Source organism: Aedes albopictus, chromosome 3 (genome assembly GCF_035046485.1).
Source record: "Aedes albopictus strain Foshan chromosome 3, AalbF5, whole genome shotgun sequence".
NCBI lineage: Eukaryota > Metazoa > Arthropoda > Insecta > Diptera > Culicidae > Aedes > Aedes albopictus.
Genome location: NC_085138.1, coordinates 85,385,194 through 85,399,226, shown reverse-complemented (window position 1 = coordinate 85,399,226; position 14,033 = coordinate 85,385,194). Strand labels below are relative to the sequence as shown.

At 42.1% G+C, this 14,033-nt stretch overlaps 1 protein-coding gene across 1 annotated transcript; it reads right to left on the bottom strand.

Moving 5' to 3' along the window:
• Nucleotides 1-4,883: 4,883 nt before the first annotated feature.
• Nucleotides 4,884-13,336, bottom strand: LOC134284169 (vacuolar protein sorting-associated protein 11 homolog). Its single transcript, XM_062842562.1, has 6 exons — nucleotides 13,148-13,336; nucleotides 12,552-13,061; nucleotides 10,775-12,407; nucleotides 6,619-6,916; nucleotides 6,310-6,544; nucleotides 4,884-5,726 (listed from the first exon to the last, which is right to left on the bottom strand). Exons 1-6 carry the CDS (start codon nucleotides 13,160-13,162, stop codon nucleotides 5,184-5,186), a joined length of 3,234 nt encoding a protein of 1,077 aa, XP_062698546.1. The 5' UTR covers nucleotides 13,163-13,336; the 3' UTR covers nucleotides 4,884-5,183.
• Nucleotides 13,337-14,033: the final 697 nt, after the last annotated feature.

Here is a 14,033-nt window from a genome sequence, read left to right as displayed (position 1 = left end):
GATTGATTGATGAAGGGAGGGGATTCTTATCCTTCTCATCTGCCCTTCTGGTTTTCAACTCCTTAAGGGCCTTCTTAACTTCATTCAGTGTTCCACTGCTTGGCCGTCATCAACATACGCATTAGACTGAGTCAACAAAGTCGATTTTTCGGAACAAAGCTTTTTTGATTCCTTTTAGCGTCCAAAACATCTGTGCAAAATTTGGGAACGATTGGTTGCTTCCCCGTATTCCGCATTGCGATTGAAATTTGTATGCAATTTAGTATGGGAAAACGACCTTTTTTGCATTTTTCTCATAAATTGATTTTTTTTCGTCTAAACCGATCTAACTAATGACGTTAAAGTATAGCCTAGAATATGCCGAAAAACTTTGCCGAAGATCGCAAAGTGATCCAACACTTGTGAAAAAAGTTATAACGTACAGATTGCCCGGTGGTGCTCAACATTTAACATGTAAAGGAATAACATCAATAATAAAATCTTAATTTTTGGCCCTAGTTACCAGGCGAATAACTTTTTTCACTAGCATCGGATCACTTTGCGGTCTTTGGCAAAGTTTTTCGGCATATCCTAGGCTATACTTTAACGTCATTAGTTACATAGTATTGGACAAAAGAATTCAAGTTATGAGTAAAATGCGAAAAAGTACGTTTTCCCATACTAACTTCCATACAAATTTCAATCGCAATGCGGAATACGGGGACGCAACCAATCGCTCCCAAATTTTGCACAGTTGTTTTGGACGCTAATATAGATTGAAAAATCTTTGTTCCGGGTTGATACGATCAAATTTAAAGTTTCTCCATACAACGTTGACCCACTCTAATACGCATAGTCCCCGAGTGAAGTCCAACAACAAAATTACAGCAAATCGAAAACATGATTTGTATTCAGCAATAAATTAATATCACATTTGATATCATTTAATCTTTACTTAATTTGATTTCAAATTTTGTTTTCGATTTGCTGTCATTTTGAATTAATGTTAATATTTAGTGTTACAATAGTTTTTAAATCTTTTAGTAAACTATGTGAAGTAATTCTATGGATATATCATCAGTGCAATTGTATTATTGCATTTAGGATTTGATATCAATCGAAAAACTCTACATTTAACGATTTTTCAATTTTCTTGCGCTGATAACAGAAACAGTTATCACTTTGCTATCATCGATAGCAGGAATGGTTTTTAATTTGCTGTCACAGGAACATTCTTTTGCTCTCATTTTTGATGTTTTAACCGTTAAAACGACCAAAACGAAAACTACCTGAGTTACCAAAATTTGAAATATCACAACATCAAAATTAGTTTTCAATTTGCTATCAGACTTTGCTCGGGTTGTACCTCGATTGTCACCATTCAATAAATCCTCGAAGTGCTTCTTCCTCCTTGCTGCCATCGTTGACAGTTGCTAAGCAAGCTCCACATATCGTTCCTATCCATGCATTGCTACGCTACAGCCATCACACTATCTTTGCACTGCCGTTTCGTGCTCCGGTGGATTCGTTTTCGTTCTGCTCTTGCCACTCTGTACCGCTTCCTGTTGAACCGGATACCGGCCTCTAGCATTCGATTTCTGGCGCCATTCTTCTCGTTCATCACTCGTTGGTACTCCTCTTCGAGCCAAGCAATAGTCACGTCGCTGAGCGGTACCTGTTGCGCTGTTGTTTTCACTGTTTCATGGATTAACTTCTACAAACTGATCTTGTAACCGACTTTTCGAACCCTCTAAGCAGAATACCCTCTTCGAATGAGTGTAATCAGTTTTGTACCTTTTAATTCCGCACTAATTGCTTATTCTTTTGACAGATACGCGTATTTCGACTGTAATCTTCCTCAGTGTCAGTATTTCAGAGTGGATTACTGACACTGAGGAAGATTACAAGTGGTAGTCGAAATACGCGTATCTGTTGAAGGATAAGCAATTAGGGCGGAATTAAAAGGTACAAAACTGATTACACTCATTCGAAGTTCTTCAAACTGTTGACATCGCCAGAACTGTTTGTTTCTCCTAAGCTCTCGTCTAGCTTACAATAATAAAAAGTAGGGTCGGCCATATTGATTTTGGCCACCATCTTGGATTTTTATACAAAAACATTTTTTTCACCATAACATATCAAAAAATTAGAGATGTATTTTTTCCGATCAAAAGTTATCTGCAGTTTTGTAAATTAAGCCGCATTTTCTCCATACATTTCCATGCGCACCGGTAACGACATGCAACAGCCATCCGAGTTTACGCCTGCATGTATACACAAAAGCCCCTGTCGCAAAATATGGGTAAATCGGAGGTTCGTTTCCGTTGTTGACTGTTTCTCAATGATGCGGGCATTGCTTTTATAACTTTTTTTAAGCACTGCGAAATAACGCTACATTTATGTAAACGGCTGGCACCGGGCCCAGTGCGCAAAAGTGGCATGGTTCACAAAACGGTACACTGAACGAAACCCCCCGCCGTGCAAAGAATGATTCTTCATTCAATGCGATACAGATCCTCAGAATCTTTATTTTGAATGATAACTCAGCAGAATGACTTTACTGCGTCCTGCTGAATAAAAATCATCCTGTTTTAAGATTACAATTGTCACAAGAAATAAATGATTTTTCGCATAGGGTTTGTTGTGATTGATTATCATTCCAAAAACATCTGAAAGTATTTTCTTCAGTATGCCAAACAAAAAATCATTCGATTTCAGGTTTACACCTGTCATTGATTAAAAGTAAAGATGATGGTTTCGGACTTTGTTGATTTTCGAGATTCTTGGATCCGAAGAACCACCAAAGGTAAGAAAGAATTATTGTTCATTATTTTGTTTTACGAATATTGTTGGTCCTATGCCTGGAATTTATTTACAGGATGCCAAGCAGGATGCTTCCAGAATCGAGTCCAGAATATCCAGTTTTTGCGTCCGATTGCCGGATCCACTAGGATACCTTCGCACCTATATGTATATTCATATTGAATTTAAATTTAGTCAAATTGAAATTGTAAAAATAAATTACTTAAATCTAATTTAGAAATGCTGCATGAAGTTTTTGTGTCCATTTTAAATACTAATTTGGAAATAAACAGACCCCACAAGAAATCAGACCGGAAAAGGAATGAATATCATTCGTTTATTGGTTTCCTTAAAAGAAACGAAAATCATCTTTTTCTGAGATAGTCATCATTCAAAATTGTTTTGGCTTTGAAGGAGACTGGATCAAACGAAAATCATCCGGTCCTTGACTGAAAATAGGCATGGGGCTCGGATGAGGCAAAAATCATTCAATTTATGGCGGGGATTTTTGCTCAGTGTAGATAACTTTTGAAAGAAGAAGACATCTCTAACTTTTTGATATGTTATGTATACCTATAAATGTCTCAGCTTTCATTTGATGCAAAAGTTTTGAAAATCGGTGGTTCACCATCATGGTGAAAAAAAATGTTTTGGTATATTAATCCAAGATGGCGGCCAAAATCAATATGGCCGACCCAACTTTTTATAATTGTAGCTCTATCTTTCCTCTTTTCAACAACAATTCGTTTTGAGGTGGTTTTTGAAGAAACTTTCGAGTTATAACGGTTTAAATGAGCCACCATTTGACCAAAATCGAGGGGTCTGCAAAAATTGTTGTGGCTCTAACTAACGGGGGGTCCATCAATTTGAGTAACCAAATGCATTTTTTTTTTACTTTTTTAACGAGGACTTTCAGAAAATCGCCACCTTAAACATTTTTGAAGACAACGTGTAAAAAGTGGACCGGTCTCAGCGAGAATTACACTAGTACTGTAATACTGAAAATCATTGGATATTGAACAATATACAAACAATAAAACCAGAAAGATTTCACCTAGTTCCATTTAGTTGGACGATCGCACCCACGCCTCGATTGGTTTTCTATTAAATTTTCTCCACTAAAGTTTGGCCTTGAGCCAGCTTTTTACATATATTGTTCTTCAGAAGATCATCTCTTTCTAACCGATATCGACCGTATTCGATTGGTTGCAGAACAACTAGCATATGATTTTCAGCGAGCTTGTGTAGGAATCAACAATGTAAATGATCGAACATGAATAAAGTGCAGTCATCATTATTTGATCAGCGTAACTTATATGATTATATGGCGACCGTGACAAGACGAATGTCGAAAAACACAATTACGACAACAATTTTCAGCATGGTGTCAGAGGTCGACGATTCTGTGAACGACCGCAAACTATAGCGTTCAAGTTATAACTTCTTGTCTCTGGTCCTACGTTGCCACTGGAACTTTGCCTGGCTCTCTTTAACTTAGTGTTTTGAAATAACTTGTTGTAGGCCTTTCTTTGATTGCCATTGCATGATACAAAATGTCCACTAAGTGTCCACTAAGCTAACTGGTCGATTTTTCCTGCTAAGTTAGGATTTAGGAGCTGTTGATTCAACTTTTAATTTTGAAAGAATGTACACACTTAATTCAGATTGCCGGGATATCAGCATTTTTCCATTCTTTTGCCGAGATTTGCACAGCCGAGTAATCAGCAAACAACAATTTTGCTGAGATCTCAGCAATTTTGACAGTTCATTGCTGAGCTTCGGCAATCGTTTTGCTGAGAGTCAGCTAACAAATGTCACTTTTTGCTGGGATATCAGCTGATAGTTTTACTGAGCAGACGGCTGTGCGCGTTTTTGCCGAGCCCGCAAATCTGTTTTGAGTGTGTAATGTCTAGCTCTGGGCTTACCCGCAGTGACGCCAAAAAGATTTTCATTTAAAAAAAAATAAGAATTAAATTGAATACATAAAACTTTTCTTTTAACCCGACCATGCTGGGACCAGTAAAAACTATAACAAATTAAAACTTACCTTAAAACCTTGAATTAACATGCACTTGGTCACTTAAAGTTGTTCTCAAAATTTTCTGCCCCCATACTGTTATCCAGAAACTCGAACCACCTGTAATGATAAAGGAAAACACCAGGTTTTAGAATTGTTACACATTGGGTTTATTGCCGTTTACAATATCTCTTTTCAATCGTATATTTTTTGTCATAATATAAACTAAATAAATATCTGTGTTGAAGTTACAAATGTTCAACTTTATGTTTTCAATTTAGATGGCGAAATATCTAGCAGTTCACTATATCGTGTCAATTATAGTTCGAATTCGTAATTATTAAAGAATAAATTTAAATACTAAGAATGTTTAAAGAATTGTTTCTTACTCCGCGAACGGGTCCAGATTGCTGTCGTACTCATCGAAAGGATTGCTAGCCTCGACAGCTGCCGCCGCCGTCGCCTGTTGCTTTGGTTGTGTAGTCGGCTCATCCGTTGCGAACGGGTCCTTGGCGCTGTCGTACCCGCCCAGGTCGCCAATCTCTTCGAACGGATTTTTGTACGGCGTGAGCTTCGTCCGTTGCAAAGGGTTGCCGCCGGTGAGCGCCGACGGAGGTTTCGGACTTCCGTGGGGCGATCGCCGTGCACTACGATCGTCCCGCCGGCGCAGCTGCTGTTGAGCTACGTGGGAAGCCTGCTGACGCTGCCGAATCTGTTCCTGTTCCACCAGACGTAGGCGCATTTCGCTTTCTTGGGCGTCCAGCCGCATTTGAGAGCGCTGGGCTTCTTCTTGACGGATCCTTGCTTCTGTAAGGGGACCATAGTTAGGCTGCGGTTTGGCGGGCGGAACGTTGCCAGAGATGCGCATTTGTTCGGTTTGTTTCGCTAGTTGGCGCATGCTTGGATCGGTCGAAGCAGGCATGGTAGGCTGGAATGGAAGAGGACATGGAAGATTGCTGTGAGAAGAAGAGTAACTTGAACAGGGAGGTTGTTGGAACTAGGGGTGATACTTGGGACATCAGTGAAAAGTTTTTGTCATTTTTTAAAGGAGCAAACGCAAACCTTCCCAAAAATGGTTGGAAAAGTTCGGCTCAACCTTAAATCGAACCTTTTACATAAACATCATTTGTATAGATTAAGTTCAAGGTAGTAATTGGTATACTAGGAGTTGTAGCCTTGTTTGTCTAAGAGGCAATTATTTCATGTTATGTTTCTAAAAGAAAAAGAATAGCAAATACAATATTCATCAAGGAACCAGAAAGAGGTCGGCCACTTTGTGGACTATGTACCATGAATTGCATTCGATTGAAGAAGACCTGGGAACCTTAAATGTATAGGGAATATCGCTCTAGACCGATGAAGATATAGATGCTCTACAAGAATTTGAAGACGCTCTTGGAATGGTAGCAAATACCATCTGACATAAATAAATGTAAAGGATATTTTTGAAACAGTAAGATTGCCGTACGCCACAACCTTGGGTGGACATGATATATACACAAACAACTTACTTCCGTAGACTGGGCGGCAGTTTCCTCCTCGACAATCAGCAGCTTGTTGAACAATCCGCGTCCGAAGTACTCGGCCACCACCGAAAAAGGTTCCGCAGATCGACCCAGCAAATTGTGGAATGCTTCGTGCTGGCCACGTGATTCACTCTGCGCTCGGAGAGTGTCCATCAGTTGAATGTTTTTCTTGTTGCACACCGGGCAGTCCCGCTCGGTTTCGGAGTACCCGCGGATGCAGCTGAAACAGGAAACAGGACAGTCAGTCAGTATGGCTCAAACGCACCTAGAGGAGCCATCCATCTAGGTACTTACTCTTGATGGTAGGAATGTTTGCAGAGGAAGAACAGCGCTGGCCAGGACAGCGGTTGCTTGCACGTGTCGCAAACCGTGTTCCGGAATTCCACATTTCCCTCCTGGAGATGTTTGATGTGTTTCTTGATGGCAGCCGACTCGTCGCTGTACTTATGCGTCAGCTCTTCGTCGTGGCGGGTAGACTCCTGCTCCTTTTGGAACACCTGCATAAAGTAGTCCCGCACCGGTAGAAGGGTTGGTCCGTTTTCCACGGCCAAGCAGTTGAGGATCTGCAGGGGAGCTTGCAGTTTTTCCTGGGCTGTGAATGGATGGTAGAATAGGTAGCAAATTAGAGCATGGTGTTTAGATTCTTTTCGGATATTGGTGTTCTCCCGAAAGAACCACTCGAAATGGTGTTCTCCCGAAAGAACCACTCGAGCAATTTCCGGAGGAACTCCAGGAGAAGTAGTAATTCCCGAATTAAAGGAATTTCAATGTAGAATTAGCCGAAAGTTAAAATACACATAAATACAAATCAAAAAATTGAAGCAACTTCTGAGGGAATTTTCGAAAGAACTCTTGGAGGGCTGCCCGAAGATATTCTCGATGGAACCCATAGAACAATCGCAGTAAAACTTTTAGAGAATTTCCTAGAGGAACTCGTGGAGAATCTCCCGAAGGAATTACCGGAGGAACTCGTAGATCAATTTATTGTGGAACTCCTAGAAAAGTTTTCAGTTCAATTTTTGAATTGCTTTCGTTTCAAATCCTGGAGGTATTTGCTGGATTAATTATCAGTAAATCATCTGGAAGAAGTTTCGGTGGAAATCCTGGAGGATATGACAATGGGTTTCCTCATGGAATCCCCGGTGGAACTTTTGGAACAATTTCCTACGAGACTCCTGAAGGAGTACTCTAGCGAGCTTCTAGAGAAATTTCCTTTCATGTGGAGAAATTTCCGAAGAAACCCCTAGAGAAATTCTCGGAGGAACTCTTGGAGAAACTCAAGGAGGAACTCATGAAGTAATTTCCGAAGAAACTCACGGAGGAACTGCTGGAGCAATTCCTGGAGGAACTCCTGGAAGAACTTATGGAACAATTCCGGAAGGAACTACTGATGCACGTCTCGGAGGAACTCCTGGAGGAATTTGTAAAAAAAAACTCATGTAGGAACTCACGGAGGAACTCGTGTGGAGTAATTCCCGAAATAAACTTGCGAAAGAATTTCTGAAGGAGCTCTTGGAGAAATGGCCGAAGATATTCTCGATGAAACTTCTAGAAGAATTCTCGAAAAACTTTTAGAGAAAATCCCGCAAAAACTCGTAGATTAATTCACTGTGGAACTCCTAGAAAAACTTTCAGTCCAATTCCTAGAGATATTTGCGTTTGAAATCTTAGAGTTATTTGCTACGAAGTTTCTGGATGAATTCTCAGTGAAACATCTTGAAAAATCCTAGGCGGAATTTTTAAAGAATATTACTATGGAATTCTTAATGGAACTTCCAGTGGAACTTTTGGAAGGATATATCCTACGAAACTACCGGAGAAGTACTCTAGAGAGCGTTTAGAGAAATTCCCAAAGGAACTCCTGGAGGAATTCTCAGCGCAACTCTAGGAGAAATTTCCAGAGAAACTCATAGAGGATTTCCTGGAGCAATTACCGGAGGAACTGTTGGAGCAATTCCCGGCGGAACTCCTGGCTCAAGTCTGAGAGGAACTGCTGGAGCATTTACCGTAGGAGCTCCTGAATGAATTCTCTCGGAAGTACTCCTGGAGAAATACTTGGAGAAACCCCGGAGCAATTTCCGGAGGAACTTCATTAGCAATTCCCGGAAGAACTCCTGGAACGTTTCGCTCCAACTCGTGGAGTTCGCGAAGGAACTCTTGGAGAAATTCCCGGGGGAACTTATGAGAGAATTACAGAAAGAGCTCTTGGAGGGCTGCTCGAAGGAATTCTCGATGGAATTCATAGAAGAATTCCCAAAAATCTTCTATAGAATTTTCCGGAGGAACTGCTGGAGGATCTCCCGGGGAATTCCCGGAGGATCTCCCAGAGGAACTCGTAGATTAATTCACTGTGGATCTTCTAGAAAAGTTTTAGTCCAATTTTTGGAGAAATTTCCTTTTAAAATCTTGGAGGTATTTGCTACGAAGTTCCTCGATTAATTCTCAGTGAAACATCTGGACGAATCCTAGACGGAAACCCAGGCGGTATGTCCTCCAGGAAATCCTCCTTTTTTCTTTACAAATTCATCAAGCATTTTTCCAGAGATTCCTCAAGGAATGCATCCAGGGATTCCTTCAGGAACTCCTCAAGGAATATTCACCGAGAAATCCTCCAAAGATTCTTCTAAGAACTATTAGAAGGATTCCTCCAGGAAGTTTCTCTGAGATTGCTCCTAGAATTCGTCCTACGATTCCTTTTTGGGATTCCTCCACGAATTTTACCGGGATTTCCTCTAGTGATTCCAGGAATTCCTTACGGGCATTTCTTCCAGGATTTCTTCAGAAATTCATCCAGGCATTCCTCGAGAAACTCCTTCGGAAAATATTGAAACGATTTGTCCAGGTACTTCTGCAGTAATTCCTTCAGAAACTCCTCCTGGGATTCCTCAAAGAATACCTTCGGGGATTCCTCCAGGAATTCCTCTAGGGATTCCTCCAAGAATCCCTCCAGAGCTTCGTCTAGGAATTCTTCTAAGAATTCATCCAGGCATTCTTTCAGAAATTCCTTTGGTTATTTTTCGAGAAATCGTCCAGGGTCTCCTCCAAAAATATCTGAGGGGATTTCTCCATGCATTCCTCCAGGGATTCCTGCCACAAGTCTTTCAAGGATTGTGCCAGTAATCGCTCCAGGGATTCATTCAGAAATTCCTTCAGAAATTGTCCATTCTTGGATGAAACGCTCGGGGATTCCTTGCAGAATTCCTGGAGAAACCTCTGGTGGAATTTCTGAAGGTATCTTTGGATAAATTCCTGAAGGATGTCTTGAAAAATTCCCAAAGGAATTTCCTGTAAGAATCCGTGGAGAACTTCCCAAATTCTCGAAGAAAATCTTGTGCAATTTCCTGGAGGCATCCTGGGATGAATTCCCGGACGAATCTCTAGAGAAATTTCTGGAGGAATTCCTGAATGACTTCCTGGAGGAGTCCTGGAAGAATCTATGGAGGAGTATCTGGATGAATGCCTGAAGAAAGCCCTAAAGGTATTCCTGGTGGAATTTCAGAAGGAACCCAAGATAAATTCCTGAAAAAATCCCTGGAAGAACCTATGGATAAATACATGTTTGAAATTCAGGAGGAATTGCTAAATGAATTCCTGGAGGATTGCATGGAGGAACTTTTTGGACGACTTTTTGGAGGAATTCCTGAAGGTCATGGCAGCTAAATTTATGTGCCGATCGGTCAAAACTGATCTCATAGAAAAAGGAAGGTTAAGAATTATTTTCTGGATTTCGAATATTCTTCCTGACTTCCCTCCGAAGTTCATCCGAAAAAAAAACCTTAAGGTGTTCGTCCTGGAGCTCCGTCTGTAGGTCATTAATTCCCTTAGAAATTCTTCCGAGTTCTTCCTTTCTCAAATTAGTCAGGGAATTCCTTCCAAAGAAAGATCTCCCAAAAGAATATACTTCCGAAGCACCATCTGCCGCTTCTCTAGCTCCTCTCCAAGAGCCTACGGGAATCCTTTCTTCCCGAGCTCTTTCAAAACAAAAAATCTTACCGTAGTTCCAGCGCGAACTTCTTCGGGTGAGTCTATGGCGCGGAGAAATTCTAGGAAAAATTTCAGATCAAACTACTGAAACAATCCCAGGTGAAACTCTTTGAGAGATTGTTCCATCTATGAAAAAACTTCCTCGCGTGACACTCCTGGAGAAATCCCAGGTGAAGCTCCTGTAAAAATCCTGATGGCCCTTTTGGAGAAATTTCAGGTTGAGCTCCTGCGAGATTTAGAAGTGGGCTCCAGAGAGAACTCTCGATTAGACCCTGATGGAGCCATCAGGTAGAACTCCTGTAGAAATCTCAGGTAAACTCTTGGAAGAATTCCAGGTGAAACTCTTGGGCGAGGACCACCGCTGAAAACGACCAAATAGTTTCGACTGGAAGTAGTATTGCTAGCTTAGAGTCAAATTCAAAGCCATACAAAACGTTGCATTACCTATTGCATTAAAAGTACATACCAATAACCTGCAGAACCTGCGACAGCAGCTTCGGCGGTGCCCCGGGATCATTTTTCAACCCATTCAGCGCCAACAGCCACAGCGAGGCATCGCTGTGTCCCAACTTGCGACAGCTAGCCAACAGATTCTCGTAATCGCCGGTCTTCAAGTAATGTCTCACGATCAGATGGTACAGCTTGTCCTCCTCGTACAGATACATCACACCGGACCAAAACTGATTGACGCGACACTGTATCAGGACGTGGTTTTTGTCGTACCGATCTGGATCGGTCTTCAGCAGGTTCAGCAGTTTAGCTTCTGTCGAGGGGGACTCCCGCCAACGGTAGAGGTAATGCTCGATGAGGGTGTTGTACACGAACTTACTGCAGGACGGAATGTTCCGGATGAGGTGTTCGAGGAAGTCGATTAGGAGTTCGTCGTTTGAAAAGAGGTGTATGAAATCTTCCGGATTACCCCGGGTATAGTTGCTATTTTCGTTATCAAGCTTGAAAAACATATCATCTCCAAAGTGATCTTGCAGTGCGTTGGCACCCAAATCCGTACGGACATAGTCGGTGCAAAGCTTCTTCAGCAAGTGAATGGTCTTCTCCGGACAATGTTCCATTAGCAGCGTTCCGTATTTCTTGACGTTCTTTTCCGCTTCGTGGAACTCAAGCTGCATGATATATTCGAGAGCTTCCTCATGTCGGCCAAGATCTTCCGTGAGAATACTCAGGCATAGATCGTGTTTCTTGTGCCTCTTTGCCAAGGACATTGCAAGCTCGACGGACGCATTTCGGCATACCTTGATCGCAACATCAACGTCGAAAAGATTCAACTTGTTTTCATTCTCCAAGAACTCTTTTAGTTGTTCTGTTCGATCTAGTCTGGTGAAGCAGTTTAACAGTAAAGTCGTATGTGCAGCAGTTGCTTTTCCGGATTTATGAATGGCTTGCAAATAATCCGTTAGATAGTGAATGTGACGAGCATCCAGGAATCTCCTGATCACATACGAAGGCTCTAGAAATCCAATAGTTTTGATGTACTGATCAACCGACCCGGAGAAATCTCCTTTACTGTATAAATGGTCCCCGTACTGCTTGAATATTCCCGCCAATCCATCGGCATCGTACTGATTGCTCTTGGCTATCCGGACAGCAATATCGTACAAGTTTTTCTTGAACAGCAAATTAAGTTTGCTCTGCAGATCCTTCTCATCCAAATGGAAAATAGCTTTACCCTCCGTCAGTATGTAGCAAGATCCGAACTCCGTAATGATCGCAGAAATCTCCTCGATGGGACACGTAAAAACGATGAACTTATTCTGAATGTCTATCACGGTGAGAACAAATCCTCCGGCATTCGACCCCGCCGCACGGCTATTCCTCGAAACGATCAGCAAATGCGATCGAAACCACTGGAGCAAAGTTTTCGTTCCCTCCAGGGCGTAGCATGGACCGCGCCCGTCCGAGGTGTAGCAATAGACGGCATCCTCGCGCCCAACCATGAAATGACCTTCGTTGTGGCCCGTCTGCAGTGCACAACAGCCGACCGGTTTGCTGATCGTGTCCAGGATGATGCGCACCTCCTTGTCTCGGCTTTGCAGGTTGTACAGGTAGACGCCCGAGTCGGAGCACACGAACATTTGCGTCAGCTAGAAGTAGATAAGGGAAATTCTGCTTACTACAATTACCCCTAGAGTTACTACAAATTGTAGTCTTAACTCAGAATTAGTAGGAACTTTCTTCAAAGCTGTCAGATTCTACAGATTTGGACCCACTAACTTTAAAAGCCTTACCTTATTGAAATGCTTGAATGCAATCCCCGTAATGTCCGTACTGCCCGCCGTCAGCTGCTTCAACGTCTTGGACCGATCCCGGCTGATGTCCCCACGGTAGAGCGAAATTCCTCCTTTGGCGAATCCAATCGCCATAAACTGGCCTCCCTCGGATACGGCAAGGGCTGTCGGCATTGCCACCATCGTTCGGACCGTGCGCAAACATGGTGCCCCCGTCACCGGGTTCAGTTTGGCCAGGTTCCAAACCTTAAACGAGGGCCCATCGCATCCCACCGTGACGAGCATGTGGTTCTGCTTGGAGATGTCGCACAGCAAAATGGGCCCATCGTGACCGCGGAAGCTTACCGGCTCCCACGATCGATTGAAGGCATGAATCATTCCCTCCGAGTCGCATATCACCACCAGATTGTTCCCACTGGTGGTGGCCTTAATTTGAGCGCCCTGCAGCGCCTGGGCCACTTGACCACCGTCGACGCCATTCCGAAGGTCGAAAAAGTTAAACTTACGCCACTGCGAATAGAACAGAAGAAAAGAGGCGTCATCGGTAGAGTGTCTTCTTTTATATTTACTGATTGTGAAGCAGAAAACAATCTCACCTCAAAAATTGCCATGCTGGCGGAAATATAAGCTTTTTTTCTGTCCAACAGGGTTTTGTAGATCCTAAATATGCACTTTTTACTACAATTTTCAAACAATAATTATTATTAAATTGAGAAACAAAAATGTTTTGATCTTTGATGATGAACAATCCCTTTTTTATCGGAGATCGAATCTGTCAAAAAAACGAAGTTTTTTTGCGGGGCTTCGGGTGGTTTTGTTTGGTGTTTTTGTACGCTTCCCCATTGTAAAAAAGATGGCTTAGACAATTCCGGAGAAATTCGCGATTGGGGCGAAGGAGCCATTTTACGAACCGACAACAATGTTGAGGATATAATATTGATTTTCACGGGTTACACGCAGAAAAATAAATTGTAAACACAATTAAATTCTAGTTCAAATCTATTGGAGAAGTCACAGTAAGCCTTGAGAAGATGACTTATGTTATAATTTGTTTAATAAAGATAGTTAGTTTCCAACCACTGTTAAGAACAGACTACAATCATTTAGCTCTGCTATAGGTTATGGGCCTGAGCATCTAATTCAAAATGTCGTTATCAAGTTCATCTGGATTCTCTCAAGGCGGAAGTGCTGGAAATCCCCAGTCCGGTTTTTCAAGTATGCCGTCAATAGAAAGACTGACCGGTCGAGCCAATTGGGCATCTTGGAAGTTTGCCGCGAAGACGTATCTTCAACTGGAAGGATTGTGGGACACAGTCAAGCCGAAGCAAAAGGAGGATGGAACTTTCGAACAAGTGGACGAGCAGAAAGATCTACGTGCCAAACTGAAGCTGATTCTTTTGGTCGACCCGATCATTTACGTTCATCTGGAGCAGGGGTTCCCAACCTTTTTGAGGTGGCGACCCCCTTTACGAGTTATCAAAA

Bases quoted from the DNA above. Each gene is read 5' to 3' on its own strand.
- LOC134284169 (XM_062842562.1), bottom strand. The intron at 12,408-12,551 runs GTAAGGCTTTTA...ATCTACTTCTAG, and splicing joins CATTCAAGCATTTCAATAAG to CTGACGCAAATGTTCGTGTG. The intron at 5,727-6,309 runs GTAAGTTGTTTG...CTTCCATTCCAG, and splicing joins CTGCCGCCCAGTCTACGGAA to CCTACCATGCCTGCTTCGAC.